The following is a 26,076-nucleotide window of genomic DNA, read 5'->3' as shown; positions in this document are numbered from 1 at the left end:
TTGAAGAACAGACCTCGGCCGGACCCCACGTGCCCGAGATTCCCGCCAATGTTTGTCTCAATTGCCTGACGCCTTCCCTTCCGCGCCTCCGCGTTTCACTCCTTCAACACCCGTGTTGTTCGCGTTCGTGGCACCAAAATGACTGCACTCTGAAACCACCACCACCAACCCCCTCATTGGATATTGAATCGCGTCAGTCTCGCGTCTCTCGGTTGCTTGTATTGTAACCGCGCGATATGACTGGCCAAATTCGAAAGCCAGGCAACTTTGCATGATGATGTCACCTAAAATTGCACTACAAGACTCCGATGACGATTTGAGTCTAATTGAAGAAGCTCAGCACCTGCTGGCGCAGTTCATGGGCCCTACGAACCATATCAAATGCAAAACGAGACAGTCTCCGCCCCGGAACGAGACCCCAATCGTCGAAGATAATTCAACCATCGAAAGCACTCGTTCCATGATCCTCCCGCGTACTCCAGAATCTTTGAGACCAAGATCGTCGCAAGACAAGCTTCCTATCGCACGGAATACACATATTTCAGACACGGTCAAAACGGCGCGGACACGACGGTCGGGTCGCCCACGGAGAGGCCCTGGTAATTACTATGACAAGTCACAATACGAAGGCTTTGGGTCGGAGGGTGAAGTGAGCGAAAGTGGAAGCTATGAAGGAACGGGTTTAAGGTCTCTTCGACGGAGACGAAATCGCAGCGATAGCATCGCCCCGAAGTCTGCTCGACGCAGCAGGGCCCGCAGTCAAGCTTCATCGCCATGTGTCAACAACGAGTCGGACATCGTAAGACCGTCTATGGCTACACCGAAGTCCGCATGTTCAGCAACGTTACCGTCGCGCGGCAAACAGCCATGTGCACGCAGGCATTCATCAGAGACATTGACGGCACTTTTACAACAACGTCAGCTGGGGATTCCAACTACACAACGGATCCGCTCGAAGGCCTCAAACAACCTGGAATTATGCAGAACCTGGAGAGGTGCTTCAGGGGATGTGATTGTTCTGGGCTGGTCGCCCGATGGTACTAGGTTTGCAGCCGGCGCAGCCGCCCAGTGTGATCACCACAACATGGCATACAACCGCAATAATAATTTGCTGGTTGGAGATTTAACCAAGAATTCTCTAGAGGAGCTGCCATATCACTGGGTACGTCGACCTCCGACCAGAGCTGCAGCTAATCCAAATCTACACGACGCTCGTCTGTTTATGAGTGTGACGGCTGTTGAGTGGTGGGATGACGCTCTATTCACTGCGAGCTACGATAACACTGTCAAGCTATGGCAACCGACAAGCAGGAGTGCGGAAAATCACAAACGCCTGTGGCATGATTCCAGGGTAGAAGTGATGGCTCGCTCAAGCTATACACCAAATTTACTAGCCACAGGGACTCGTTCCATTGGCCTCTGGCGACTAGAAGAAATGGACTATCAGCCTCTTGAAGCCCGCGAACGTCGATCGAATAAGGCTATAGAGATGGTACCGTCCTCTTTGGCATGGGGTAACACTCAAGCAACGGGGAATATTCTCCTGGCCGGCATGTCAGAAAAAGGCCACGAGAGTCTCACACCAGATGGTCAGTTAGCAGGTTGGCATGTAGGCGAAGCTTCAATAACGCCTCTCAGCCTCTCGCCCAGCTCACAGAACGTGTATGACATCAAGTGGCATCCCTCATTACCGTATGCTGCAGTAGCAAACTATATAGGCCACTCGATAAGCAAAGCCTACAAGGAAAGCAGATCATCTGTTCGCCTTTATCAGCCGCTGTCATCAAAGGTGACATACATGGAATTTGAGTGTCCTGCCTTGGACATCAACGATGTGACATTTTGTCCCATGAATACCAACTACGTCACTGCCAGTTGCACCGACGGCGCAACATATGTCTGGGACTTTCGCAATCCGGCAAGAATTCTCCACGAGCTCCGACATGGCGAACCGCTGAATCCATGGGATGAGAATCTTGGCCGGGAACAAGCAGATGTTGGAGTGAGGGCAGCCCTATGGGGCAGTACGATTGGCGAGTTCTACAGCGGGGGTTCGGACGGTGTTCTGAAGAGGTGGAATATTCTTCGAGCCCCAGAAGATGCTCTGGACCAAGACGTCGCGAATTTCAATGAGGAAATCATGAGTCTATCTTTCTCACCAGACAAGTCCAATCTCCTAGTAGGGGATGCTGCTGGCGGGGTTCACATTTTATCCTCTGGGCCCTTCTCGCGCACAGAGCAGTGTTCAATCGACTACAAACCTGCATCTCCGCCACCAGAGAGCATGCCCTTCGAGGACACTGAATCAGGAATCGCAGCCGGTGCCGAGCTACTGCGGTCTGGCCAGCTTGAACGGCACCCACTTTTCGGGGTCGGACAAGGCCCGTACTACGACGGTCCATTCGCAGCATGGGCCCGCCCAGAAGGCACTCCGCTGGACGAGATCGCATACACGATGCTGGCGGACGAATGCCAGGCCCGCCAGATCGATGGACTGGATCCTAAATACCGACTCGGGTTGACCGAGGAAGAAAAACAGCAGGTTGCTGCTCAGAGGAGGCTAGCACAGATCCGGAACCAGCGGGCTGGTTACAAGAAGAGGATCCGTGAAGACACCACGAGCGTAATAAATCTGTGCAGCGACGATGACGTCAAGCCCCCCACATCCCCCGACAACTCCAAGCGGCGATTAGCGAAGCCCAAAATAACAGTTTCGGAGATCGAAGTGATCGATCTGACTGGAGATCCGGTGCAGCTTCCCGATCGTCCAGTCTCGGCTAGGCCGATGCCCACTCGCCTGTGGAGTCTTGTGGATGAAGATCTGGCAGAAACGCTGGAGGAAGATCATTGGTGGCCACCTAATGAAACTGTTGATGCGAACATTCAGGACATGGACTGTATATGATATTGATGCTAGGGGTGGGTGTCATACGGCTGGCTGGCTGGCCATATCCTGCGTACGGGACCATATCATGTCAAGTAGCATCATTTACGACGTGAAGCTGTATTTAATAAGGATCATCGCGAAAGCACAGCGGCTTTCAGTACCTATGCTTTAGTATGCCTCAGAAGAGACAATAGCATCCGCACAAGAAACGCCCACTGGAGCAAACGATCAGCCATCGCGTTACATAGCATACCTAGCCCCTGGTAGGTCCCAGCTTCCATGTTGCGGGTTGCGGATTGCAAGCAAAGCCAGGCAGGAAGAGAAAGACCGCGTCAAACAGCACCCATGGCCATCGTATACTCCGTAAACACAAAGTAGACATTTTCCTGCGGCTGCAAAAACCGATCAATATAATCCTTCCGCCACTCATCCTCATACCAGATAGTTTAGGCCGCTTTGCAATACTCCCAGTAATCCGGATACCAACCCGACTGCTGCCAGTCCACGATGACCACGCGAACCGGACTGGTGGAAGGGACCATGATATTGCGCCGGTTCAGGTCCGCATGAGTCAGCTTGATCTCCCCAGTATCCGGGATAAACATCGGTTAGGGTCGTCGTATCTGTGCTCAAAACGTAGTTGATGTAAAGCAGCAAACCAGTCATTGAAGGCGCTTACGCTCAAGAACGGGCCTGTTTTCGGCTGGTCGATGAACACGTAGTCCAATAGATGCTCTCGGTTTATGGATCCTGAACAGGCGTAAGTCATTGATTCTCGTCCTTCCCCCTGACGTCTTCAACCATACCAATAAACCGCTCCGAGGGGTCCTGCGCGAGGGTGCGTAACTTCCCCATGATACCGCAGAGCTGGTCATTGATGGTCCTTCTTTGTAGAGCATCAAGAGAGTCCCAGCACTCCTCGAGGGTCGGGCCCCCGATCAGTTCCATATATATGAAAGTAAACCCATCTTGATCCACGCGCCAGCCAAATACCTCTGGTACAGGAATGTCGTCGCCAAAAGTCTTCTTGATCGTCCAGAGATTCAGTGCCTCGGTGGTCGTGACGTAACGGCCGAACTTCACCAGTAGGCCCAGCTCTGCAAATTTGACCGCTGCGGGTCGCGGACATGTATTGATACCTTTGGACAAAGCTCTCACTTGCGTTGGCGTCGGAAGCTGTCGGTTTGCACCATCGGTGGTGAAAAATGATGTGTCGGTGAACTTTATCTCTTTTTGATTGGTGTCGGGTAAAGGCAGAGTGAAATGGGCCTTTCGTCGAGCCAATATAGAACCATTTGGGATGGATGAGTAGGCCTTGATAATATGATAGGAGGCGATTCCTCGGTAAGGTAGAGGGTATCAGGAGGATATCTGCAGGTTTATAAGATTCCCAAGATTACGGGAAATGAGGGAAACACGTGCTCTAAAGTCAAACTTGATCAAGTGAAATATACCAGGCTGTTGCAACTGTGTATGTACACGTTCTCTTGCGATATCCAAGGGATGTGTTTGTTCTTTGTGCGGGTCTTCTTCTGACATCTCCGCATATCACCGACAGAGCTGTCGGAAAAGGCGGCCGGAAAAGCCAGGCCCGGGGTCACTTACCCCGCAATATCCGGACTAAGTACATAGTACATATAAACACCCAACTTGAAGAGTCAAGTCCCTCCGTTTAACTAGTCACACCAGCAAGACGGTACTTCCGACACAACAAACTAAGAAAAAAAACAATGAGCAGCATCCCCTTCGAATCCCTCCCGCTGGACCCGACGGGCTCGCCCGGCAACGCCTGGGGCCGCTTCGGCCGCGACGACCAGCTGGGCACCTTGAATCTCCTGACCCCGGAAGTGATCGTGGAAGCAGCCAAGGAGATCCGGACGGGGGTGCGCATCTCGCTCGACTGGCCCCTGAGCATGCCCACTTACCCCAGCTTCGAGCGCGACCCGTTCCAGCAGCAGATCGTGCACCGGCGGCCCAACTGCATCAACGATGATATCCTCACCTTTAATACGCAGGGGTCGACCCAGTGGGATGGTTTCCGACATTACGGTGCGTGTGTACTTGCGCTTGCGCCTGTCTACTCTATGCCACTGGGCCCCATTCTCTTCAGGCTATGTACATCCACTATGGCCCAGCTGACACGCGGGGAGGAGCCATGTCCGTGATGTAGCGCACCAGCAATCCAAGCGTTTCTACAACGGCCATACGCAGGAAGAGATTGAGTCCTCGGATGTCCTCGGCTTACACGGTACGTGATGGCGCGCAATCAACAGATCAGGATGGGTTTATTCTGACACCCCCGGCGCAACCGGCACAGTGGTCACCGAAGCGGGCGGCATCACGGGCCGCGGCATTCTGCTCGACTACGCTGGCTGGGCGGACGAGCACGACATCGCGTTGTCGCCGCTGACGTCGAGCAGCATCCCCATCGCGCACCTGACGCAGCTCATGCACGACCACGCCATCCGCCCGCGCCCCGCCGACATCCTTTTCATCCGCAGCGGGTTCACGCGCGCCTACCACGCCCTCTCCGACGCCGACCGCCACGCCCTCGCCCGCCGACCCTCGCCGGACTTTATCGGCCTCGAGGCCTCTGAGGCTGCCGTGCGCTGGCTGTGGGAGCACCAGTTCGCCGCCGTGGCGGGCGATGCGCCAAGCTTCGAGCGCGCCCCCATCCGCGGCGCCCACGCCGACAAGCGGTTCAACCTGCATGAGTGGGTGTTGGCCGGGTGGGGCTGTCCCATCGGCGAGCTGTTCGATCTTGAGCGCTTGGCCGCGCATTGTCGGGAGACTGGGCGATACGAATTCTTCTTGGCGAGTGTGCCGTTGAAGGTAAGAGAAGTCCTCTGTGCAGGCCGGCGGAAAAGGTGTAATTGAACGTCTGGTTGGGTTTGTGGCTTGTCCGCTAATGTGTGGTGTGGCTTTTGCTGTTCTAGGTTGTTGGGGGAGTGGCAACTCCGCCGAACTCGGTGGCTATTTTCTGATGCGAGGGGAAGGATGGACATGGGTTCCTTCTTTGGGCTACTGCTTGAACGCGCAACGTGAGTTCCAAGCGTCTATTGTCATGATCGTGCATGTGAATATTAGATCTTATGGATATATGAAAGGAGTGCAAGGGAATGCAGATGCAAGATGCATCACAATAGTACATATTCCAGCAACAATGTCATTGCTGTCGTCGCTTGACTTCGTTGAAAGTGCAGCACGGTTCGATATAGCCCTCTGAGTCGTTCGGTGAATCCTGCCCCGTACTTGAGAGCCTGTAGCCCTGTAACCCGAAATACCGGAGGAGAGAAGCTGCGAGTCTCGAGTCTGTCTTTTCGTTGACTTGGCCCTCTGGGGCCACACCTTGCCCGGGAACAAGGCCGTGTCGTACTCTGCACGCGGATTTCTCAATAGCTTTAGTGCTGGGAGCCATCGCTTGGAGTTCGTATGCTTCCACGCCCTGCGTTTGAGCTAGACCCACGACCAGGGCTGCAATGAGCTTGGGTCGGCTGGATCTGCAGAATCAAACTCGTTCAGTAATGCTGAGGCCGCTCAAGACGCTATACTCCACGCGCGACGCTGTACTCCGCGCGCAGCGCATTGCAGTATCGTTGTATAATCATCAGACCATGCTTTGCATAGAAAGAAGTCCAGATTGAGACCCTTGAGTGTTCCAGACTAGGACCTCGAGCCTGCAAGAGCCCCTCGCCGACCGATAATTGGGTTGGCGACCGGCGTGACAAGGTCTGAAAAGGTAGGTGCTTGAAAGAGCCCTTGTTGTTGGGACGAGGCTGACGTCGAATTGCGAATCGTTACCTGCAAACATGGCTGCGACGGCTGTTGCCACCGCCGGTCGCGTCTCTGCCCAGCCGCGGTCTGTTTCACTTCAACCCCACTTCAAGCACTTCAAGAATAGCGAACACTATCTCTGTGCCGCGTTGGGGTGCCCGAGGTGCTGGAGGACGGTTCGTATGCGCTCTCAGTTGTAACCTCGATCGTTGTGTGCTGCAAGACAACGCCCATGGGGGCCAGCTCAAGGCCTCCCTTGCCGATCATCTCCTCCGTGGAATCGCTTCGGCCGCGAGTGATGGTCGTTGATGTCGGACCTTTCGGGTCCGCACTCATGGCATATTGCTGCGCGGCCGATGATTTATTTCGACGGCTGCTAGAGAGCTTTTTGCTGCTTCCCCTCGCCTCAGATTCGACCACAACACTTCTACGGGTCACAACATACATGAATGCATCGCAGAACCCGGAGCATGCCATGAAAGAACCCGCAATACAGAAATAGAGTACGCTTGGCGAGTGCGAGCCAGCAGAAGCCATGCGACCGGCTGCCAACGGTAGGGTCAAACAGATGTAGACGACTGGATAAACGGCCATGTGAAGAATCACTCGTTTTAACCGGCGCAGACTCTCGGAATTATGCTCCCCAAGAACAGACGCTTCGGACATCTTCTGGCGTAGTTGAATGAACATGATCGCGTAAAGTGAGACAGTGAAAAACTCGGAGGCAAAGATCCAGACATAGTGAGTCCACAATCGCATGTTCTCGTATTCAGGGGTCATCCAGCACTGCGGGAACGGAACGAAGTTAGCGAATTTCAATGGGCTGACGGAAAAGCTCGAAACATACCCAGGCCACCGCGGGATACCACACATATCGCCCGTGCGCAGCGATAGGAATAATGGTCATCACAACCCCAAATGCCCAGAGGCCGATAATCATGCTCACAAACACTCTGTGTTCCATCTGATAGTTGAGGCTGACATGTAGGAACGTGTGCACTGCAATAGCAAGAACAAAAAGGCCACTCATTGGGTCGCCAATCTGCAGCCCCACACCCTGCAAAAAACATGCGACGTCTGTCGCTCGTACCGCGTCAATCGCAATCCAGCGGAGAGAAATGATAAACCCGAAACTCTGCAGGAAATCGGCCAAAACCAGATTGAACATAAGCACGACATACTGATTGTAACCTATGTATCGTCGATAGTACTTGCGCCAGAAGATGAAACGATAAGTAAGGAAGCTCAAAAGGGAGAAGGTCGTGAACATAGAGAGAAGAGCGAGCGTGGAAATGACGATCAGGCCTTTTTGCTGTAGGTCCGACAAGGGACTAATCACTGCAGAGCCTTCTTCTCCACGCGAATGAAGGGGCCTGCCGTCCCTGGCCGTGTCAGCCGCCAGAAGCGACTCAAGTGCAAAGGTAAGCATAGCAAAAGACGTTGAAGGGTCGAAATTGTCAGCTGTAAAATCCGAGGCGAGTTTTGGGCTATATAATCGAAGATTTGCCCCCTGTTACTTGGCGATGGTCATGGCGCCTTGTGGTGGATACGTAGTATGAGCTTCACATACAGCAATGATCGGAGGCATAGTGCGCCATAGTAAGCTTGTCCAGCCCACATGTCGTTGTGTGCAATTGCCCCTACGGGTTCGGGCATGAACCAAAAAAAGTTATCATCCGCGACGTTCTGAGCGTGGGGTTTCCACCGCATCCGCCTTCATGTTACTTTTGACCCATATGGCGGCGTTAGCCTCCATGATAAGGCGAATGGGGAGCGAAAGAAGTCAACCTAAGCTTTGAACTTGCCAGTTCGGGAACCTCGTCTCTGGAACAGTCGCCATCCTGACGAAAATTGGCAACGGTGTGCCGGCACGCAGCACGCTCTCCTCGCTCACTAGTATATTTTAGCCAACGCCACGCGGCTTGCTTTGAAAAGCTTGACAAAGCCCTTGTTGATCCTCGGGTCCATAGATAGCGCGGGAGTGCTTAGAGTCAATTTGACTGGAGGTCCCGTGTTCATGAAACATGACTCGGTCAGGGGCAACGTGCCCAGTGTTATTGGAGGGTTTCTACTAGCAGGCTGTGCGTAAGTTCCAAGACAAGAAACTAGTGCGTTGTCCGCGGAGATCACTCACGGAGAACTTATCACCGTAATCCGTATGCATGCCTCACGCCGCCCGAGGAGCACGTTGACTTAGCAGACTCTCACTCCTTTCTAGAAAGCCCAGCGCACTCCACATGCGGGGCGCCCGCCAAGGTGGCTTGTGGTTTGGCGCCAGCACAGCGGCACCATCTTCAGCCGTCTTCATTTGGAGTCCAAAGATCCTGCCTAGACGGCAATCAGCTTGCCTCGATTCAGCAGGTCGGATTGTTCCTTTCAATATCGTAGCATACGCAGGACGTGGCAGGGAATTTGGAGTGACTGGCTGAAGGAAAGAAGTAAATGGGGGACGATTCGAGTGGAGTGTTTGGAGTAGTTTCAAGTTGGTAAGTGCTCTGCCCCCAGTTACCGCCTTTACTGGCCGTACTGGAATTTCGCTACACAAACAACCCAGATTGTCCTCTGACAATCATCATGTACAGAGGCTGTTCGCTTTTTTGACCATCCCCCTCTTTATCCATGAGCGAGCTATCAGTCTGGCTGCGATTATAGCTCTCTCTGAGTATGACGAAGAAGTAGATCCACATGACCCGTTCAAAGGGCGATTTCACCGCGCACGCAAAAGGAAAAGGAGAAACCTCGTCACGAGATGGCAACAGGTTAAAAAGGAGTCGGCTTTGCATGATTGCCCTCCGCTACGATAAAACCCCTATTGCACTAGCAGAGCCGGGAAAGACTAATCTGTCGATCTTATCGCCGCGACGGGAACTCCGGACAATGGCATCGTCGCCGCACCACAGCGCTCGAAGCGATTGCATTGAGTGTAGTGTGGTCGATGGACATGGCTAGGTACAGGTGGAGTCATGTATAGCCATGCAGGTACGTGGAGTCATGTATACAAGGTTTCGTTCCTCCATGATGCTTCCCAGATTTCTCACATGGACCACCCGCCTCAGCCCTACCAAGATCCCACCCAGTGTGCCGAGCCATGCCACTGTTCCACGGAACCGCTGCCGAACCGAGTCAGCTTCAACGAGACCAGGAAATGTTGGATTCGACACCGACCGCATGCCAAGACACAAAGCGGAGAAAAGAACTATGGGCACATGACCTTCCTATTCCGTCGCCATCCACGATGCGTGTGGAACTAGGATCGCGCGCCCTATGGTCTACCTACTATCGATCTTGTACAGTACATGTCTCCATTCATCAAGATCCTTGCGGTCGTTGTCTAAGCTTTTGACCTCAGCGTCCGCGGCTAGGTTTAGGACCGACAGTTCAAGGGGCCGGTACTATAGCTATATCAAGAACCCTGCAAGCACTTTTACAGCTATCTTGATAGCCATGGCTCGTGGCAGTGAGTATGCTGATTACGGTCGAATGGGCAGGGATTTTCGCAACGGGTTCAAAGAACTTGAATGACAGGAGTACAAAAAGGATCTTAAGATCTCTTTGCCTCGTCTCCAATCTGTAAAAGCTTTATTGTCTTCTCGCAAAAGCATTGTTCTCAGTACCCAAGACATGTTATTGTCTGCTCACGTGATTGCGACGTGTGTACATGTCGAGAAGACAACGGAAGTCAAACTACCAAGGGCTGGAACAATAGAAGAAGATGGGATGATAGGTGAAAAGGGTCATCAACCCTGTCAGCCTAGAGACCTCCGCCGGGCACAGTATACTCGTTACTATGCTGGGCCATCGCCTTCAGGACCCTGAACTACGTGCTGATTGGCTGGTATAGTGGGACTACGATGAAGGCTTGGCTAGGCGAATGCACGTGTTCTGCGGATTGCAAGAGCACCACGATGCAGTAATAGGATCTCCGGCTCCAAGATCGTGTACCAGACTTGATGAGCCATGGGCGTGTTGCCTTTTCCCTTTGATCAGAGTGATACGGTCATTTTTACGTTTTGTTGCTGAAGTAGTCATCACCCTGCCATTCCCAATAAATCCCACTATACTCCGTACTCGCCCCTTATCTCTGGATTTCTATAAGGAAGTGATGGCGCTGAGTATGACCCTTTGCCAGGGCTTATTGAGCGTACAAAAACTTGGTGCATGCTGCCGAAGAAATCCACGAGTAAGAATCATAATTGCGAGCATGGGCTTCGAGGCAGGAAGCGTATAGTAAGTCAAAGACCATGGCCCAATGAGGACAAAGGGGAAAGGGCAAAAAACGACAGCAGTCGGATTTGAACCGACGCCTCCGAAGAGAATAGATTTCTAGTCTATCGCCTTAGACCGCTCGGCCATACTGTCTTATCTGGTAAATCTATATCAACTTTGAAAATATAATGCCGCGCAACTTCTAGCACAGTCCCTGATAGTCCTGATAGATCTAAGTCTGGACTTCAATCCCGATGTGTGCTGTCTATCTACCCCGCAGCCCTACTGAACTACGGCAAATTTTGCAGGCACAGGCTTGTGCAAGCGCTGGCTTGACGCGAAAATGCGCCGTGTCATGTGATGAGCCCGCGTCCCTCCCTTCGGGCCTCGGCAGGTAAAAAGACCCAAAATCGCAACTCCAACCTGAAGCGGAACGGAGGACCAAAATCGAGGGCAATCTTTAATGGGTCTCAGGCCTCCTCTTCCTCCTCCCTCTGCATGCCTCTAGTCAGGCAGACAACTCTTTAATGCCCCAAAAATGGCTTAATCAATCCTTCAGCCACCCAACGGCCCAATCTAAAGTACTGTGGCTTTTATCGTGACCGTGTCATCAATACATATGGCTAGCGATCATGGCAACCAACTTGATTGGGCCCGGTATGGCCTCCATGATCAAGCTCAAATAGACTTTCGACTTGAGGACTGAGATCGTCGGCGGTACCACTTTCTTGTCCTCTTAAATCCAACCCAAGCAACCGAGGGTGGTGATCTCCAAATCGCAATGGTTGCCCGTTTGGGCGAATGCGAGGGCATGTGAATCGGGGACAGGATCTCTTTTTATGACCCTGTCTGGCCGCTGAGGTAGACTTCGTTCACCAAAGAACACCACAACCTGCACCCTTACTATGACCCTGCAGCACTCGATCACTCTCGTCCAATCCTGGACTCAGTCGCTTTCGGTTCAGCTCCCCGAACCCGTGCGATCCGCCCTCGACCGCCATCCCTTCATTCCCCTGGTCTTCAACTCTTTGCTCGCCATCGCTTTCCTGCGGTATCTGAATCGCGCCCTCACATCCTGGTCGCTGGGAAATTGCTCCGTTAACCGATGGAACAAGGATCGCGAGCTTGTTCTCATCACTGGCGGCAGCAGTGGCATCGGCCAGCATGTCGTCCTACAGCTAGCCGTGCGAGGCGTGAGGTGTATTATCCTCGACATCCAAGCACCGTCCTATACCCTGCGTAATTGACCCCCTGCCCGATCACCAGCCCTCATTGAGTGCTGCCAGCTAACAATGCTCCAGCCAAGTCTGCACATTTCTACAAAACGGACATCACGTCTACCGACGCACTGCATGCAACGGCTGAACAGGTTCGCGCCGACCACGGCAACCCCACTGTGCTCGTTAACAACGCCGGTGTGGGCCATGACGGCACCATCCTTGCCGAGCCCGAGAGCAAGATCCGACAGACCTTCGAGGTCAACACGCTGGCGCATTTCCTGACGGTGCGCGAGTTCCTGCCGGCGATGCTGGAGCGCAACCACGGGCATGTGATCACGGTGGCAAGTATGGCGAGCTTCGTCGCGCTCGGCGAGATGGTGGACTACTGCTGCTCCAAGGCCAGTGCGTTGGCGTTTCATGAAGGGCTGGGTCAGGAGATCCGACACTGGTATAAACGGCCCGGTGTGAAGACGAGGTATGTGGATTATCTCTCTCGCGCCCCGTCCCTGTCCGTCGCTACTGACATCGCGCGTACAGCGTCATTCATCCGTATTGGGTCCGCACTCCGATGATTCAGCAGTTGACAGATGCTGGAGATTTGTTCAAGCAGCCTGTCTTGACGGTGGAGCGCGTCGCTGCGGCAATTACGCGCCAGGTCGTTTCGGGAAAGAGTGGACAGATTTTCCTCCCTGAGGGCTACTCGGTGGTCAGTATGGTGAGGGCATTGCCTACCTGGTTGCAGGAGCATGTGCGAGGACTCTCTTCCAAAGATATTCGACGACTCCGAGAAGTGCAGAAGTGAGGGTTGAATTGCTGGTCAATTGCCGCCTCGGGGAGAATTGGGATTTTCGATTGTATATTCTGTCAAGCAAACTGTGTTTCTTTACTTCATATTCGTATAATAGGAGTCTAAATCCACATTGATTTTTGGTGAAGTTGGTGAAACAATACGAAGGCGGTGTCCAACGGGGCTGGGGGGATAACCACTGATTGCCTAATCAGGCCATGATCGGTTCTTCTCTCCGTTGAGCATGACGACGAATTCCAGTTGGGTTTCACCTGGTTCCTTCCCTGACTACCCACATACTCAAATGCATCCGACATCGTAGATCTATTCATCTATTCTACACCGTTCGCATGTTTTATTGTGCCGTGTATTTCCAGAACCAATCTAGCCGCCATGGCCAGTAAAGATTATTCGTTATCAGGGGATGATTTAAGCCGATACGCCGGGACCACCACACAACTCCCCAAAATAGAAGTGGATGATGGACTTCACCACGCAGGCCCGCCACCACCCCCGGGCGCTGGCGAAGGTTTTCGACGAAATCATGCGCCCATCGTCCGCGCCTGGTACGACCCTCGTGGGTGGTCATCGCGCAAGAGATTGATCGTTGCGGCGGGCATCCTCATTATCGTCATTGTCGCCGTGGTGGTGGGCGCCGTCGAGGGGACCAAGAAACCCAGTTATCCTGACTATTCTCGCCTAAACTACGAATTGGCAGACACGTATTCGGGGACCTCGTTCTTCGATCGCTTCGACTACTATTCGGGCCAGGATCCCACCGATGGCTTTGTCCAGTAGGCTTTCCCTTCGCCTTCGACTGCGCTATGGTCGTGGCTGCTGACAGGCGCCCCTACAGATACGTCAACCGGTCCACGGCGCAATCACTCAACCTGACCTACGCCACAGAGTCGTCGGTCGTGCTCCGAGTCGACACTTCCGACCGCAACGCGACACACGGCCGCCGCTCCGTGCGCCTCGAGTCCACCACCAGCTACGACACGGGGCTCTTCCTCTTCGACATCCTGCACACGCCGTACGGCTGCGGGCTGTGGCCTGCGCTGTGGCTGACAGACACGTACAACTGGCCGGTCAACGGAGAGATCGATGTGGTCGAGACCAACAACCTGGCCACCGAGGGCAACGCCGTCACGCTGCACACGACGGGCGGCTGCAAGATGAACGTCCAGCGCAAGGAGACGGGCACCCCGAACTTTCTAACCTGCGATAACAGCACGCACAGCAACGCCGGCTGCGGCGTACAGGGTCCGCCCAGCACCTACGGGCAGGAGTTGAACGAGAACGGCGGAGGGGTAAGCACAACTCCCCCGATCTGCCCACTCAGTGCTTCCTCGTCCCCACTTGCTAACCTCACGGCCATCAGGTATACGCCCTGGAACTGCGCGACGCAGGCATCCGGACATGGTTCTTCGCCCGCGACGCTCTCCCCGACGACCTCTCCAACGCGAGCGCCACCCCCGACCCCTCGGCCTGGGGCACCCCGCTGGCCGACTTTCCCAGCACGCACTGCGACATCGCTGCTCACTTCAAGAACCAAAGCATCATCGCCAACATCGACCTGTGCGGCGAGCTGGGCGCTCAGAAGCAGTTCTACACCGACCTCTACCGCTGTCCCGGCACTTGCTCCAGCTTCGTGCGCTTCAACCCCGCCAATTTCACCCAGGCCTACTGGGAGTTTGCGAGCTTCAAGGTTTTTCGGGCTTCTTGAGGGGCGTGGAGTATATATACACAGTTTAGAATAAGGATCTCTGATTAGCGGGTTAGGGTTTTATTCCTTTTGGCATTCGCTCTTTTGCTTACCAGATAGTGCGCCACGGGGCTTGGCTGTTACGCCATTCGTGTTCGTTTAAACTCATGTATTCCAGCGTTCGGCCGTTCTAGAAGACTACTAGATAGAGCTACGATACGCATCCTCGATAGTCACGTGATAATATTAGAAGGGCGGTGCATTAGAACAGGGCTATATTCTCGAAGTAGTGCAGGTCAGAAATTTACATCAGATCATTCATACATCATGGCAGACAGCCTCCACACCAAATTCTACCTCTACCCCAGATCATACCCCGCATACCCGGATCCCGCCGGGACAATTGAGGAGTAGCCGGGCATGTACGCGCCCGCGCCCGCGCCCGCGCCCGTCAGATATGCGGGGGGTGAGGAGATCAGCCGGCGCTGGATGGACTCAGACAGGCGCTGCAACTCCTCGAAAACGGGGTCGGGGCCCCACTTGCGCAGGCCGAAACGCAGGATGCAGTGGATGTCGGACAGGCAGGCGGTGGCGCGAGCGTAAAAGTTGAGGCAGTCCTCGCTGTCGAGAACGAGGGCAGCCGGCGTCTCAGGCGGGATAGGCGGCAGCACCGGCGCCGAGGGGCTGAGCGGCAGGTCGTGGTTCTCGGTCAGTTCGCGCGTGAAGCGGCGGGTCGCCTGCACCGCGCGGTGCATGTCCCAGAACGTGATGAACGAGGTCCACGCCGGGTTGCGCAGCGCCTCCTGTATCTGGCTCAGATACTGCATGCTGCGCTCGAAGAGGACCACGTTGCGGTAGTCTCCGACGGCGGCGGCCGGGGGTTCGTCGGTCGGCGCGAGGATCATCACTACCGTGTACAGGAGTTCCAGCTTGTACAGGACCGCGAAGTGGCTCGGCGCCGTGGTCGGCCTGCTCTCGAACCACTCATAGGCTTCTGCGCCGAGCGCCCACGTGGATTTCGCGGTCAGCGAGCATGTCTCGTGGCCGTGGAAGTACTTTCTTGAGTATGCTTCCGAGAGGATCTGGCGGATCTTAACCAGGTGCCACGCGGGCTCGGAGCTGCGCAGGAAGAGGTGGCTTTGCTCGCTGAGCGTGGTGCCTGCGCTCGTGGAAGGGAGGGCGACGTTGACTGATTGGTCGGAGAAGGAGAATGGCTGTTCGAAGACGGTGCTTGCGCCTCTGTCGGCGCGGTCAATGGCTGTTGCCTGTGAGGGCTGGGTGCGGTACGAACCTGTCTAACGAGTAGAGACAATGTAATATGCGGCGACGCAGGTCGAGTTGTTTGGTCGAGGATTGCACCTCTACTGGAGGGTCCTGGTGCAGACCTAGATCGACCATGACTCTGACAGCCATACCGACCAGGAACCAACTGCGGAAGTGTTGTGGATCGAATAGCGAATATTGAGCGAGAAGCATGATCGCCTGGATACCAAAGATGGATCCCGGCCGAAGCACATCTTCCGCCCTCTGCAGGGCCTGGGCGACGTATGACACAGCATCCTGGTGGCTCTCATCGCCTGTCTCGTAGGATAACGACGCGGAGGACGTGGCCAACACCGTATATACTATCCAATGGTCGAACGGCTTGGCGAACCGACCGCCGGACTGATACACCGCATCGACCGCGGTCCAAAAGCTGGTTTCTGCGAAAAATGGAAGTTGGACATAGATCGTGTCGAAGTAATGCTGGAGGAGGTGGGTTATCTCGTGGCGTGGTGGTAACGGTCGTAAGGATTGTTTGGGTAGCGGTTCGGCGAGTGAGAGGGAGAGGAGGAGGTTCGCGAAAGAGGTGCTCGAAGTGATTCCGTGGAAGTCTCTCGAGGTGGCATTCACTGACCTAACCGCGACGAACCGGTTAGTAGGTGGGTAGAGAACATGAGGGAGAAAAACTTACAGGAATCCGAAGTCTCCGACCAGATCATCAATATCCGAGACTTCTTTGTTCGGACCCTGGACCGCGGATTCCGACGATGTTATTGAGGTGATAGAGTTCTGGTGTGCGATTCCCCTATTGTCGACGGAGAGCGATGTCTTCAGATGGCGGAGCTCCGCGATCTTCTTCTCCAGCCTTTCACAGTACCCCTCCAGGGAGGCAACATAGCTTCGCTCTTTACCGCGAGCGAACTCATCACTTGCGCCGGAGCAGGTGTCGGACTTGCCCACTCTTTCACATGCGGAGCAGGCAGGGAGCTTCCCGTCGCACTTGATCTTGGCTGTTCGACATCGCGAGCAGGCAGCTACCGGGCGACTGACCTTGAGGAGTGGCTTGTCGAGGAATAGCGTAGCCGACATCTTATCCGTACATGTTACACCGACATAGGACTGGCAGGTAGGAGGAGGTCTGCGACGAAGGAACGGATCGAGTATATAGTCTGCTACGAGCCACCTTGATGATGAAGCAAGGGTGAGCGGCGTTACACAGGTTGAGAGGATGGTTGAGCGATGCTTACCGAGAGAATTTTGGGTAAGGGTGGACTGCTGCCGTAGCTGAGGCTATGCGAAGGGAGGGTATTCCATATACAGGTGTTGAGACGAGGCGTCAAACTGTGCCCTTCGCTGGCTAACAATCGGCCATTGACAGACACTGATAAGACATGGATTGGCATGATCGAGGCGGCGACCGCGGCTGTCGAGCTGGTGTTTACACTGTTTGCATTTTCACGTGACCATACAGTGAACAGCCTGGAGACCTCTCCAAGTTGCCTGTCCGTATCGCAGCTACAATCGTCCCCTTCTTCTTTTCGATAAGAATTTCTCCACAGCCCATTTTGGCAGCACTATGACTCTAAACAACTTGAAACCTTAGTCATGCCTCCATGATTGTTGAGGCATCTAAATCCCATCCCTTTCGGCTGTCGGAGAATTGCCGAGGGATTCATTGGCCGCCCGAGTGGAACATCTCCCTCCCCGCCTCAAGATCCATCCATCTTCTTCCTGCCTATCAGATCCTCTCCATCATTTCCCCAGAACAAAACCCCCCAGTCTAGTGAGTCGCTAGTCAGTGCGGTGTGTGACTGCCCACTGCCCACTGCCCAGTCTGCCATCCATCGTCTTCGTCTCCCCCACATCCCATGCTGTTCACGATTTCTTCGTCATTCGTATTCTTCTCAATTACACAATCTGTGCCTATGAAAATCATGCGTGCTTTCGCTGCCTCTACACCAGACACTGGGTGATCGCATATCTCGCACTTGGCTCTATCCTTGCCTCGGTCGCTATCGCCCAGCGTTTAGAAGACGAACTGGTCCTACCGTACCTCCCCCGCACGACTTTTGCGTCATTCCGACCGACCGATTCAGAAAGCATGCAGCCTCACCAGCCAGAGAGGCCCAAGAGGGCTCCTCGAAAGCACGTCACCACAGCTTGTGTCGCCTGTCGTGAGAGTAAAATTAGGGTCGGTGATTCCCAGGCGATCGCACGTTTTCAGCGCATTGTTTTCATTTGCGCTGATAGATTTCCGCTTAGTGTGACGGCTCTACTCCGCATTGCCAGAACTGCCAAAGGAAAGGCAAGGAATGCAAATACCAGCATGGGGACGACAAGCGCAAGTATGTCCTCCTCATGCGCCCACCCCTCTCCATCTAGAATTCCGGATACTGGCGAAATGTGATCATTAGTGATTCACTTGCCTACACCAAGGAACACACAAATGGCCATGCTTCTATCAGCACAACCTAGTCAGACTGACCATTTCTATTGCCAGAGTGTCCCTACGTGCTGCGACAGAGCTTTTCTCCGCCAGAATCGATCAATTGTGCCAGTTCATTTACGATAACGGGCTGGAGCCGCCCCCAATGAAGGAGGAGGATGAGTCTGGCATGAATCGAGTCCTGGATACGCTTCAGATCCCCCGTGCACCTACGAAAAGGAGGAGCTCGATCGCAACCACTATACAGAACACTCTGGCCCTACCGACTGCCGCCCGTTCACCTGGTCAATCTCCGACCTCTCCTCAATCAACGTCGAACCACCAGTTAGAAACCGATAATGCACCTGAAATATCACCACCCTCACAGATCAGACTTCACCAGACATCTCTCCCCCTTCCAGAAAATAGTCAAGGGGTCCTAGGTCAATCCAGCATGAATTTGGCCTTGCCTAATAACATTAAAACCCCATCAAATTGGGGATTCACTCTTCCAACAGCGGAAAGTCTGGATGCTCTGTACGCCAACATAGATGGTCGATCGAACGGGTCACATGACACTAGTCTGAGTCCGGATAGCTTGCATTTGTCGCAAGACATCGCACAGCAGCCTGGGGTGCTCCTAAACCAGGCTTGGAACGATCGCGATGTGGACTCGAACAGTGGTGAGGAAGATGAAGCCGAGAAGGATGTCATTGAACAGATTTCGCACCGCATTGGGACCCTCAAACTTTCGGGTGACGGCCATCTACGTTTCTTCGGCGCAACCTCGAATCTCAACTTGGTGGATGTTTCAGCGACTCAACAACATCAGCGTCCGGACGCTCGAACAGTTCGTCATGACGGACAAGACATTCTGAACCACTTGCGGGTGGGCCAACCCGTCAGTCAAGCGCTGGAAGACCATCTTGTTGAACTCTACTTCACTTGGCAGAACCCCAGCACGTATGTGGTTGACAAGGAGATGTATCTAAGCGCTCGGTCCGAGTGGAGAAACGACTTGATCGATACTCCCTTCTATTCGGAGGTTCTCACGAATGCTATGTATGTTTGCTCTTTCGGGTCGCTGTTACGACATATCCCTGACAATATCTCAGGTGCGCTATTGGAAGTGCTTTCGAAGCTCGGTATCACCCTACCTTCATTACATTTCCCAAGTCGCTCTCAGAATTTTTCGCCGACAGAGCGAAAGCTCTTCTGGAGATTGAACTAGACTCTCCTTGTGTTGCTACTGTCCAGGCCCTTGTCATACTGAGTTCCCATGAGGGCTCATCAAATCGTGATGCTAGAGGCTGGCTTTACAGCGGTATGTCGAGCAGGCATTTCACGAAGAAATAAAAATGATCTGACTGGACCAGGCATGTCGATGAGACTCGCATTTGACCTCGGACTGCATCTTGATATGACGCCGTACGTCGAGAAAGGTGACATTAGTGTCCACGAAGCCGATGTTCGCAAGATAGCCTTTTGGGGGAGCTACACCGCAGATCAGTAAGTGACCTTGATTAGTATTCTGGATGAGCCTGTTCTGACTATCGGGTAGCTTCTGGGGCTTCTATCTCGGGAGGCCTTTCCGGATGAGTACTGGGGATATTACAGTGCCTAAGCCTGCTTCTGACTTAGGTGCCGAGAAAGAAGGCATGTGGCATCCGTACGGCTTGCCGATGAAATCGGAAGCACTTATGAGCGGGTTGAAGAATCCCAACGAGCTGGTTAGCCGGCAGTTTGCTGTACTATGGGAGATTATTTCTCCCGTGGGCCATATTCTGTGAGTCTTTAGTGTCCTGATAGTTGCGCGTAGTTGCTGACTTCTGGAAGATATGGATGCTCGGATATTTCCCGCCATGATCTGCAGAGACTATGCCACCGTGTAACAGATGATCTCTTTGCTTGGAAGGCCAACCTACCCTCTAATCTGGACATTGATATGTTGAATGACACTGTTCCGAAGCTGCCCCATCTCCTCGTACTACAGTAAGGCTTTCCGGCATGCGCTACAAGGCAAAGAGAAGCTAACGATTGCTGCGCAGCATGCAATATCATCAGATCGTCATCTTTACTCACCGCCCATGGGTTTCGAAAAGCTACATTCAACCACGCAGTCCTCGCCAAGGACCCGGGTACCATCACGCAAGAAGAATGTGTATTGAGTCTTCTACGGCCATCGCGCAGCTTCTCCACATTTACGAGAAATATTATACCTTCCGTCGCATGAACAGTCAAGTTGTGGCTATGATTTTCAGCGCCGCCCTGATCCTTCTCTACGTTACGATTTCCAATTCTCGCCCTGGCAGCGACACTGGCAGCAATGCTGAAATGGTTGCGTATCTTAATCTCTGCTTTCGTGCTTTGGATGAAATCGGCCAGTCGTTCGAGAACGCCAAGCGAACCCGAGACTTCCTCGTCAGTCTGCAGCGGCGGTGGCAAGCGCATATGCGTCGCTCGGGGTCCGCAGTCAAGCGCCAGATGAGCCAGCGAGGACCATCGCAGAAACCCGCCGGGCGAACATTAGACGCAGACGCATCGAGGAAGAAAACGCGGACCACAGCGCCTCGGAACCAGGCCACCATGCCTCTGTCGCTGCCGACGGCGCACTCACTCGCTGCCACCGGCCTACCGCTCGGTGAACCGCAACTCCAAACTCGATCAGCACAGCATCAACAACCAGTGGATCCTGTCCAGTCCTTGACCACATGTCAGCCAGGGGATTTCGACTGGATCCGCGATTCGGACCTGCAATTGCTCTCCGACAATCTGGGCGAGGACGGGTTTCCGCCCCTGGGCAATACGAATCTGTACGCGGAGGATGCCACCCTGCCTTCATTGAATGACATTGAATCCTGGTGGGACTCGCCGGAGGGAAATACGTTCGGGGGTACCTCGTTATGACCGCAAACTAGTCATGATTTCAAAGAGGTAATCCCTGATCTCGATTCTTGGCTTTCCGATACTTAACGTTACAGTCAGCATGGATAGAATATTTCACAATACGGATTCACGAGGGGACAGATAGCGATGACATTCCAGCATGAAAGCGCATGATTCCCATAGTTAGACCCTCTTACCCCATGAAACCCCCTAATCTCTCAAGCGTAGAATTTATGCATTCCCGGGGGAGAACCCCCGGACCCCCCTTCCTTTCAGCTTCCCAGCTTGACTTAATTCTATAACTTAGAGCCAAGGACAACACAGCGCGAGAGTACCAGAGGGTATCCGGTGTAGGGCTTTGTAGGTGACGTCGATGAAAGTAAAGTCTTCCAGTAAGACAAAGGCCAGTTCGGAAGTATACGAGTTCTCTGCTATAGCCGGGTGGAAAGAAGCGGAAATTGGCGGGGGAGCGAAGCTCGGGAGGGGCCGCGGAAATGTTCCGTCATCGATCCCGTATACTCAACATTACGCAGAATGGCAAAAGAGGAAGCACCGCCAGTGCCTCTAAGAACTAGAAACCTACCGAGTCAAGACCGCTCCCTGTACACCATAAGCTACCCATGTCTATAGCCCTGGTCGTGTGACAATGTGACGACAATCCGCATGTCCGCGACTACCCTTTTGTGGTGCGGGAACCATGCTTGAAATATATGTCAACTCGACTCCTACCAAGCAACCTACAGGTAGTACTGCATCTCACCCACTCCTCATTCACCACCCAGAATAATACCCCAGTACACAACACGAACCCCCTGAAAATGCCGGAAACAAGTATAACTCTCTACACATACTTTCGGTCCTCGTGCTCAGCCCGCCTGCGCATCGCCCTGAACCTCAAATCCCTCCCCTACACCTCCATCCCCATCAACCTCCTCGCCAACGAGCAACACACGCCCGCCAACCTCGCGCGCAACCCGTCCGGCACCGTGCCCACCCTCGTCCTCACCTCATCAAATGGGGCTTCATCCATAAAAATCACGCAATCCCTCGCCGCCCTCGAATACCTCGACGAGGCCTTCCCAGACACCCCCCCGCTCCTACCGCGAGACCCGGCGACGAGGGCCATCGTCCGCACCCTTGCGGCCATCATCGCGTGCGATGTGCAGCCTGTGACTAATTTGAAGATTCTGAAGAGGGTTGCTGAGCTTGGGGCTCAGCGGGAGGAGTGGGCGCGGGGGTTGATTGAGCAGGGGTTACGGGCTTATGAGGGTGTTATTTCTGGTTCTGCGGGGGTGTATAGTGTTGGTGATGCCGTGACTATGGCCGATGTGTGTCTTGTGCCTGCTGTTTGGGGGGCTGAGAGATTCGGGGTCGATGTGCATCGGGAGTTTCCGGTGATTGCGGGGGTGGTTGCGCGGTTGGAGGGGTTGGAAGCATTTACGAGGGCGCATTGGGCTAGGCAATTGGATACTCCTGCCGAGTTGAGGATTGATTGATTCTGTTTTATGCCGGAAGATGGAAGAAGGGGATCCCCGGGTTCTCCTCGGGAATACTTGTATCTTCAGTCAGAGGATTGAGGTGCTTGGGAAGCTGAAAGAGAAGGGGGGTCCGGGGGTTCTCCCCCGGAATACATTTATTCTAGTTCTAAGAATGAATGTGGCTGGGAAGCTGAAAGCAAGGGGAGTCCGGGGTTTCTCCCCCGGAATACACTTATTCTGGTTATAAGGTTGAGTACGGCTAGGAAGCTGAAAGAAAGGGGGGTCCGGGGTTTCTCCCTCGGAATGCTTATTGAAGAGGAGAGGACTGTGCAGAGGGCAGGGATTGGGTTTTGTTTGGTGGTTTGTTTGTGATTGTGAAGGTAGGGAGGGTTGATTCATTCTGTGGATAGGTACGGTACAATTCGATTTGGATCATTACACGTCTAGCTTATGCAAAGTCCAGCTGCACTGCAGGAAGGATCTTGGCCGAACAGTCGCCAAAGCCCACATAGTTGCCCTCAGTGCCGGCCTTGCCGCGCAGCACCACCGTGTCGCCGTCCTCCAGGAAGACACGGCTCGAGCCATCGGCCAGCTGGATCGGGTCCTTGCCCTTGGTCTGCTCGATCAGACTGCCCTCGGTGCCGGGCTCCTTGCCGGAGATGGTGCCGCTGCCCAGCAGATCGCCGGTGCGCAGATTACAGCCGGTGATTGTGTGATGGGCCAGCATCTGCGGGAACGAGAAGAGCAGGTTCTTGGCGTTGCTGCGCGAGATGGTCGTGGGCTGGCCGCCCTCGTTGGTGATCTCGAACTCGAGCGGGATGTCGAAGACGTTGTCGGTGCGCTTCTCGCGCAGGTACGGCAGCACCTTCTGGTTGTTCTCGGGTTCCAGGCTGGCGGTGCGGAAGGGCTCCAGCGCGTCCAGCAGCACCACCCAGGGCGAGATGGTCGTCGCCCAGTTCTTAGCGTTGAACGGGCCCAGCGGCACGTATTCCCAGGCCTGCACGTCGCGCGCCGACCAGTCGTTCATCAGTACCAAACCGAAGATGTGGTCCTCGGCTTCCTGGATGGATACGGGCTTGCCCAGGTCGTTGGGGACGCTGACGAACGCCGCCAATTCGAGCTCGATGTCCAGCCGCTTGCAGGTCGTGAAGATCGGCACCTTGGGGGTGGCGGTGGGATTGGCGAGGATTTGGCCGTTCGGGCGGTGGACCGGGGTGCCGGATGGGACGATCGACGAGGCCCGCCCGTGGTATGCGACTGGGAGGTGCTTGTAGTTGGGCTGCAGGGCGTTATCGGGTCCGCGCAGGAGGACCCCGAGGTTGTGGGCGTGGTTGATCCCGGCGTAGAAGTCCGTGTAGTCACCGATCTGCAGGGGGACGTGGTTGGTCACTTCGGACAACGGCAGGAGCGCCTCTTCTTGGAGGGACGCATTGTCCTTGAGAATCTGTGGGAAGGGCGTGTCGGCGCGGAAGACGGACTGGATGTATTCGCGGACCTGGCGGTGCACTGGTCGTCCCAGGGCGGCGAATGCGTTCAGAGTCGGTTGGCTGAAGACGTTGAGGTGGGGCTCAAAAGACGGCAGCTGAGAGAAACCACCGGACGAGGCGAATGCATTCAGGTTCAATGCATAGTCGCCGATGGCAATGGCAGGGACCCGCGAGGCAGTCTTGGCGGTGGTGATGATTCCGAAGGGGATGTTCGCCAACGAGAAGGGCGAGTTCTTGGGGATCTGTAGCCACGAAACCATTGTGTGTGAGGGAGAGGGAGAGGGCAGGGTGGAGTTGTTGAGGGATGAGAGCAGGAAGATGAAGAAGAGAGACTGGAGAGAAGCTAGAAGGATATAATATCGATGTCCGTTCTCTTATTGCGATGATGGATGGCGGGGTCGAGCGCCAACGCGCGGAACCAAGTCCGCACCCGCTTAGCCCCGGCAATTTGACTGGATTGACTTCCTCCCCGCCCAGCGCCAATTCCGCGTCTTTCCCCCGCAGAGCGTCTACGGGCGTCAACTCCGACGTCGCTTCCTTCCGCTGCCTCCTTCCCTCCATCCCAATCCCAGACAATATCGTCGACTGTACAGACCAGACTTCATTGCGTCTCTATCCACGGATCCTGAAGGCTGTTGACATTCACGTACAGCACCTTCTCTTAGTCGGTTCAATTGGTCCACCTCGACATTGAACACTAACCCAAGATGAATGCCCCTTCAGACCTTCGATCCGCTCTCTAGTGTCGAAGAAAGGCGGAGCACAGGTTTTTGGATAATACGAACCAATACACCATTGAATACCACACCAGAATGGGACCAGAGAGATCGAAGAATGACAATCTAGCTGGGTCGGCACGGGAGCCGGCCAGGTCAATGCTTGGATAGCCGCCGCAGCACGAGCTTTGACACCGACAAAGGGGCCATGAACCAGACCTGAAATAGCTACCCAAGAGCCTCACAGCTTCTTCTTGCTTCCCCTCGGGTTCTGCCAACTGAGCGGCTAACATTCATTTTCAGATTGAAACCATTATTGGCTGAAATTGGTCCTAGTGAAAGCCCGTGATCGAATGTCAGCGCGCTACGATTCAGTGGTACACTTCCTAGTGTCAAAAAGGCCTTGCCTACATTTTAGCCCCAGCAAGGCTGTCAAGCGCCACAAGGTCTTTTCAACATCACATTTGAAGCCATCAAGTCATCATGACTGAGCGTGAGGTTGTGCCGCCAAAGCATAAAAGGTTTAGAACGAGATCGAGAACAGGTTGCCGTACCTCCCGGTAGGTATACTACACCATCACTCGAAACCGTGGCCGATCGTTCTCTGTAGAACGCAGCGGATCCGATGCGATCAGTTCCCGGGGCTTGCAACAATTGCAGCAATACCAATCGGAGCTGCGAGTATAACGTCCACAGGCTCCCAATTAACGCCCAGGGACCCTTGCACGAACGCTCTTGATTTACGCGCATGCGTGGACTTTGGCTCCGGACGTAAAACGCTGTTTCTCCTACTTTCGACATCACACGATCCCAGGTCTGGTAGATCTGGTCGATTCACCATAGGAGAGACGCGTTCGTCAACTTAGCTTGATCGAGCCTGCGGTCTGCCATGCGGTCAATATGCTGAGTGCGGTCAAATCAGATGCGGCTTTCAGCCACTCGGCCGACTGATTCCTACTCAAGCTTTGCTCTGGAGCAGTCGGCACGATCCTACGGCCTTCCAAGACGAAGGAAATGATTTCAACGACCCACAACTGTACCAGTTTTGATTTGCTGCCTTCTCTTTGCTATGGGAGAATGTCTATGCGGATATTATGACACTGCGATTCTGCTCATTCACCATGAGGTTCAGCTTGTGAATGAAGTGCGCCCTCAGGTGCTGCAGTTAGATGAATTCCTTCTCGCCATGTTCGACCACCCCAACTTTAATCGGCCTGATATACCACCGGTGGACCTATTAAG

The 26,076-nt window shown here is 54.1% G+C and overlaps 11 protein-coding genes and 1 non-coding gene across 12 annotated transcripts; 7 read left to right on the top strand and 5 right to left on the bottom strand.

The window, feature by feature from the left end:
- Window positions 1-811: 811 nt before the first annotated feature.
- On the top strand, window positions 812-2,905 carry BO97DRAFT_337170 (WD repeat protein; the record flags this gene model as incomplete). Its single annotated transcript, XM_025691482.1, has 1 exon — window positions 812-2,905. One exon carries the CDS (start codon window positions 812-814, stop codon window positions 2,903-2,905), a length of 2,094 nt encoding a protein of 697 aa, XP_025554991.1.
- A 428-nt stretch (window positions 2,906-3,333) lies between these two features.
- On the bottom strand, window positions 3,334-4,517 carry BO97DRAFT_468007 (uncharacterized protein; the record flags this gene model as incomplete). Its single annotated transcript, XM_025699698.1, has 4 exons — window positions 3,334-3,462; window positions 3,567-3,637; window positions 3,694-4,116; window positions 4,493-4,517. The coding sequence occupies 4 exons, from the start codon at window positions 4,515-4,517 to the stop codon at window positions 3,334-3,336; spliced, it is 648 nt and encodes a 215-aa protein (XP_025554990.1).
- Window positions 4,518-4,617: 100 nt separating this feature from the next.
- On the top strand, window positions 4,618-6,012 carry BO97DRAFT_383574 (uncharacterized protein; the record flags this gene model as incomplete). The annotated part of the gene is made up of 4 exons (XM_025693374.1): window positions 4,618-4,936; window positions 5,058-5,135; window positions 5,205-5,719; window positions 5,824-6,012. The coding sequence occupies 4 exons, from the start codon at window positions 4,618-4,620 to the stop codon at window positions 5,869-5,871; spliced, it is 960 nt and encodes a 319-aa protein (XP_025554989.1). The 3' UTR covers window positions 5,872-6,012.
- A 766-nt stretch (window positions 6,013-6,778) lies between these two features.
- Window positions 6,779-8,281, bottom strand: BO97DRAFT_411128 (family A G protein-coupled receptor-like protein; the record flags this gene model as incomplete). Its single annotated transcript, XM_025696168.1, has 3 exons — window positions 6,779-7,447; window positions 7,509-8,148; window positions 8,232-8,281. 3 exons carry the CDS (start codon window positions 8,279-8,281, stop codon window positions 6,779-6,781), a joined length of 1,359 nt encoding a protein of 452 aa, XP_025554988.1.
- A 2,657-nt stretch (window positions 8,282-10,938) lies between these two features.
- BO97DRAFT_t50 lies at window positions 10,939-11,020 on the bottom strand. Its single transcript has one exon. It is a non-coding gene; the product is annotated as a tRNA-Ser (tRNA).
- A 270-nt stretch (window positions 11,021-11,290) lies between these two features.
- On the top strand, window positions 11,291-12,972 carry BO97DRAFT_361976 (SDR family oxidoreductase). The gene is made up of 3 exons (XM_025692445.1): window positions 11,291-12,106; window positions 12,169-12,562; window positions 12,625-12,972. The coding sequence occupies exons 1-3, from the start codon at window positions 11,773-11,775 to the stop codon at window positions 12,887-12,889; spliced, it is 993 nt and encodes a 330-aa protein (XP_025554987.1). The 5' UTR covers window positions 11,291-11,772; the 3' UTR covers window positions 12,890-12,972.
- A 184-nt stretch (window positions 12,973-13,156) lies between these two features.
- BO97DRAFT_383565 (glycoside hydrolase family 16 protein) lies at window positions 13,157-14,836 on the top strand. Its single transcript, XM_025693373.1, has 3 exons — window positions 13,157-13,668; window positions 13,731-14,184; window positions 14,256-14,836. Exons 1-3 carry the CDS (start codon window positions 13,268-13,270, stop codon window positions 14,598-14,600), a joined length of 1,200 nt encoding a protein of 399 aa, XP_025554986.1. The 5' UTR covers window positions 13,157-13,267; the 3' UTR covers window positions 14,601-14,836.
- A 62-nt stretch (window positions 14,837-14,898) lies between these two features.
- Window positions 14,899-17,201, bottom strand: BO97DRAFT_361972 (Zn(II)2Cys6 transcription factor). The gene is made up of 4 exons (XM_025692444.1): window positions 17,090-17,201; window positions 16,534-17,025; window positions 15,871-16,476; window positions 14,899-15,818 (listed from the first exon to the last, which is right to left on the bottom strand). Exons 2-4 carry the CDS (start codon window positions 16,929-16,931, stop codon window positions 14,939-14,941), a joined length of 1,884 nt encoding a protein of 627 aa, XP_025554985.1. The 5' UTR covers window positions 16,932-17,025; window positions 17,090-17,201; the 3' UTR covers window positions 14,899-14,938.
- A 1,232-nt stretch (window positions 17,202-18,433) lies between these two features.
- BO97DRAFT_411125 (transcription factor domain-containing protein) lies at window positions 18,434-21,174 on the top strand (the record flags this gene model as incomplete). The annotated part of the gene is made up of 6 exons (XM_025696167.1): window positions 18,434-19,329; window positions 19,383-19,591; window positions 19,644-19,776; window positions 19,829-20,053; window positions 20,104-20,259; window positions 20,316-21,174. 6 exons carry the CDS (start codon window positions 18,434-18,436, stop codon window positions 21,172-21,174), a joined length of 2,478 nt encoding a protein of 825 aa, XP_025554984.1.
- Window positions 21,175-21,971: 797 nt separating this feature from the next.
- maiA (maleylacetoacetate isomerase MaiA) lies at window positions 21,972-22,649 on the top strand (the record flags this gene model as incomplete). The annotated part of the gene is made up of 1 exon (XM_025691477.1): window positions 21,972-22,649. One exon carries the CDS (start codon window positions 21,972-21,974, stop codon window positions 22,647-22,649), a length of 678 nt encoding a protein of 225 aa, XP_025554983.1.
- Window positions 22,650-22,901: 252 nt separating this feature from the next.
- fahA (fumarylacetoacetate hydrolase FahA) lies at window positions 22,902-24,445 on the bottom strand. Its single transcript, XM_025694653.1, has one exon. It carries the CDS (start codon window positions 24,376-24,378, stop codon window positions 23,080-23,082), a length of 1,299 nt encoding a protein of 432 aa, XP_025554982.1. The 5' UTR covers window positions 24,379-24,445; the 3' UTR covers window positions 22,902-23,079.
- Window positions 24,446-25,222: 777 nt separating this feature from the next.
- On the top strand, window positions 25,223-25,802 carry BO97DRAFT_175700 (uncharacterized protein). The gene is made up of 2 exons (XM_025690340.1): window positions 25,223-25,394; window positions 25,445-25,802. Exons 1-2 carry the CDS (start codon window positions 25,318-25,320, stop codon window positions 25,698-25,700), a joined length of 333 nt encoding a protein of 110 aa, XP_025554981.1. The 5' UTR covers window positions 25,223-25,317; the 3' UTR covers window positions 25,701-25,802.
- The last annotated feature ends 274 nt before the right edge of the window (window positions 25,803-26,076 follow it).

Source organism: Aspergillus homomorphus (assembly GCF_003184865.1).
Source record: "Aspergillus homomorphus CBS 101889 unplaced genomic scaffold BO97scaffold_4, whole genome shotgun sequence".
Taxonomy (NCBI): Eukaryota; Fungi; Ascomycota; class Eurotiomycetes; order Eurotiales; family Aspergillaceae; genus Aspergillus; species Aspergillus homomorphus.
This window is presented reverse-complemented; position numbering and strand designations above follow the sequence as displayed.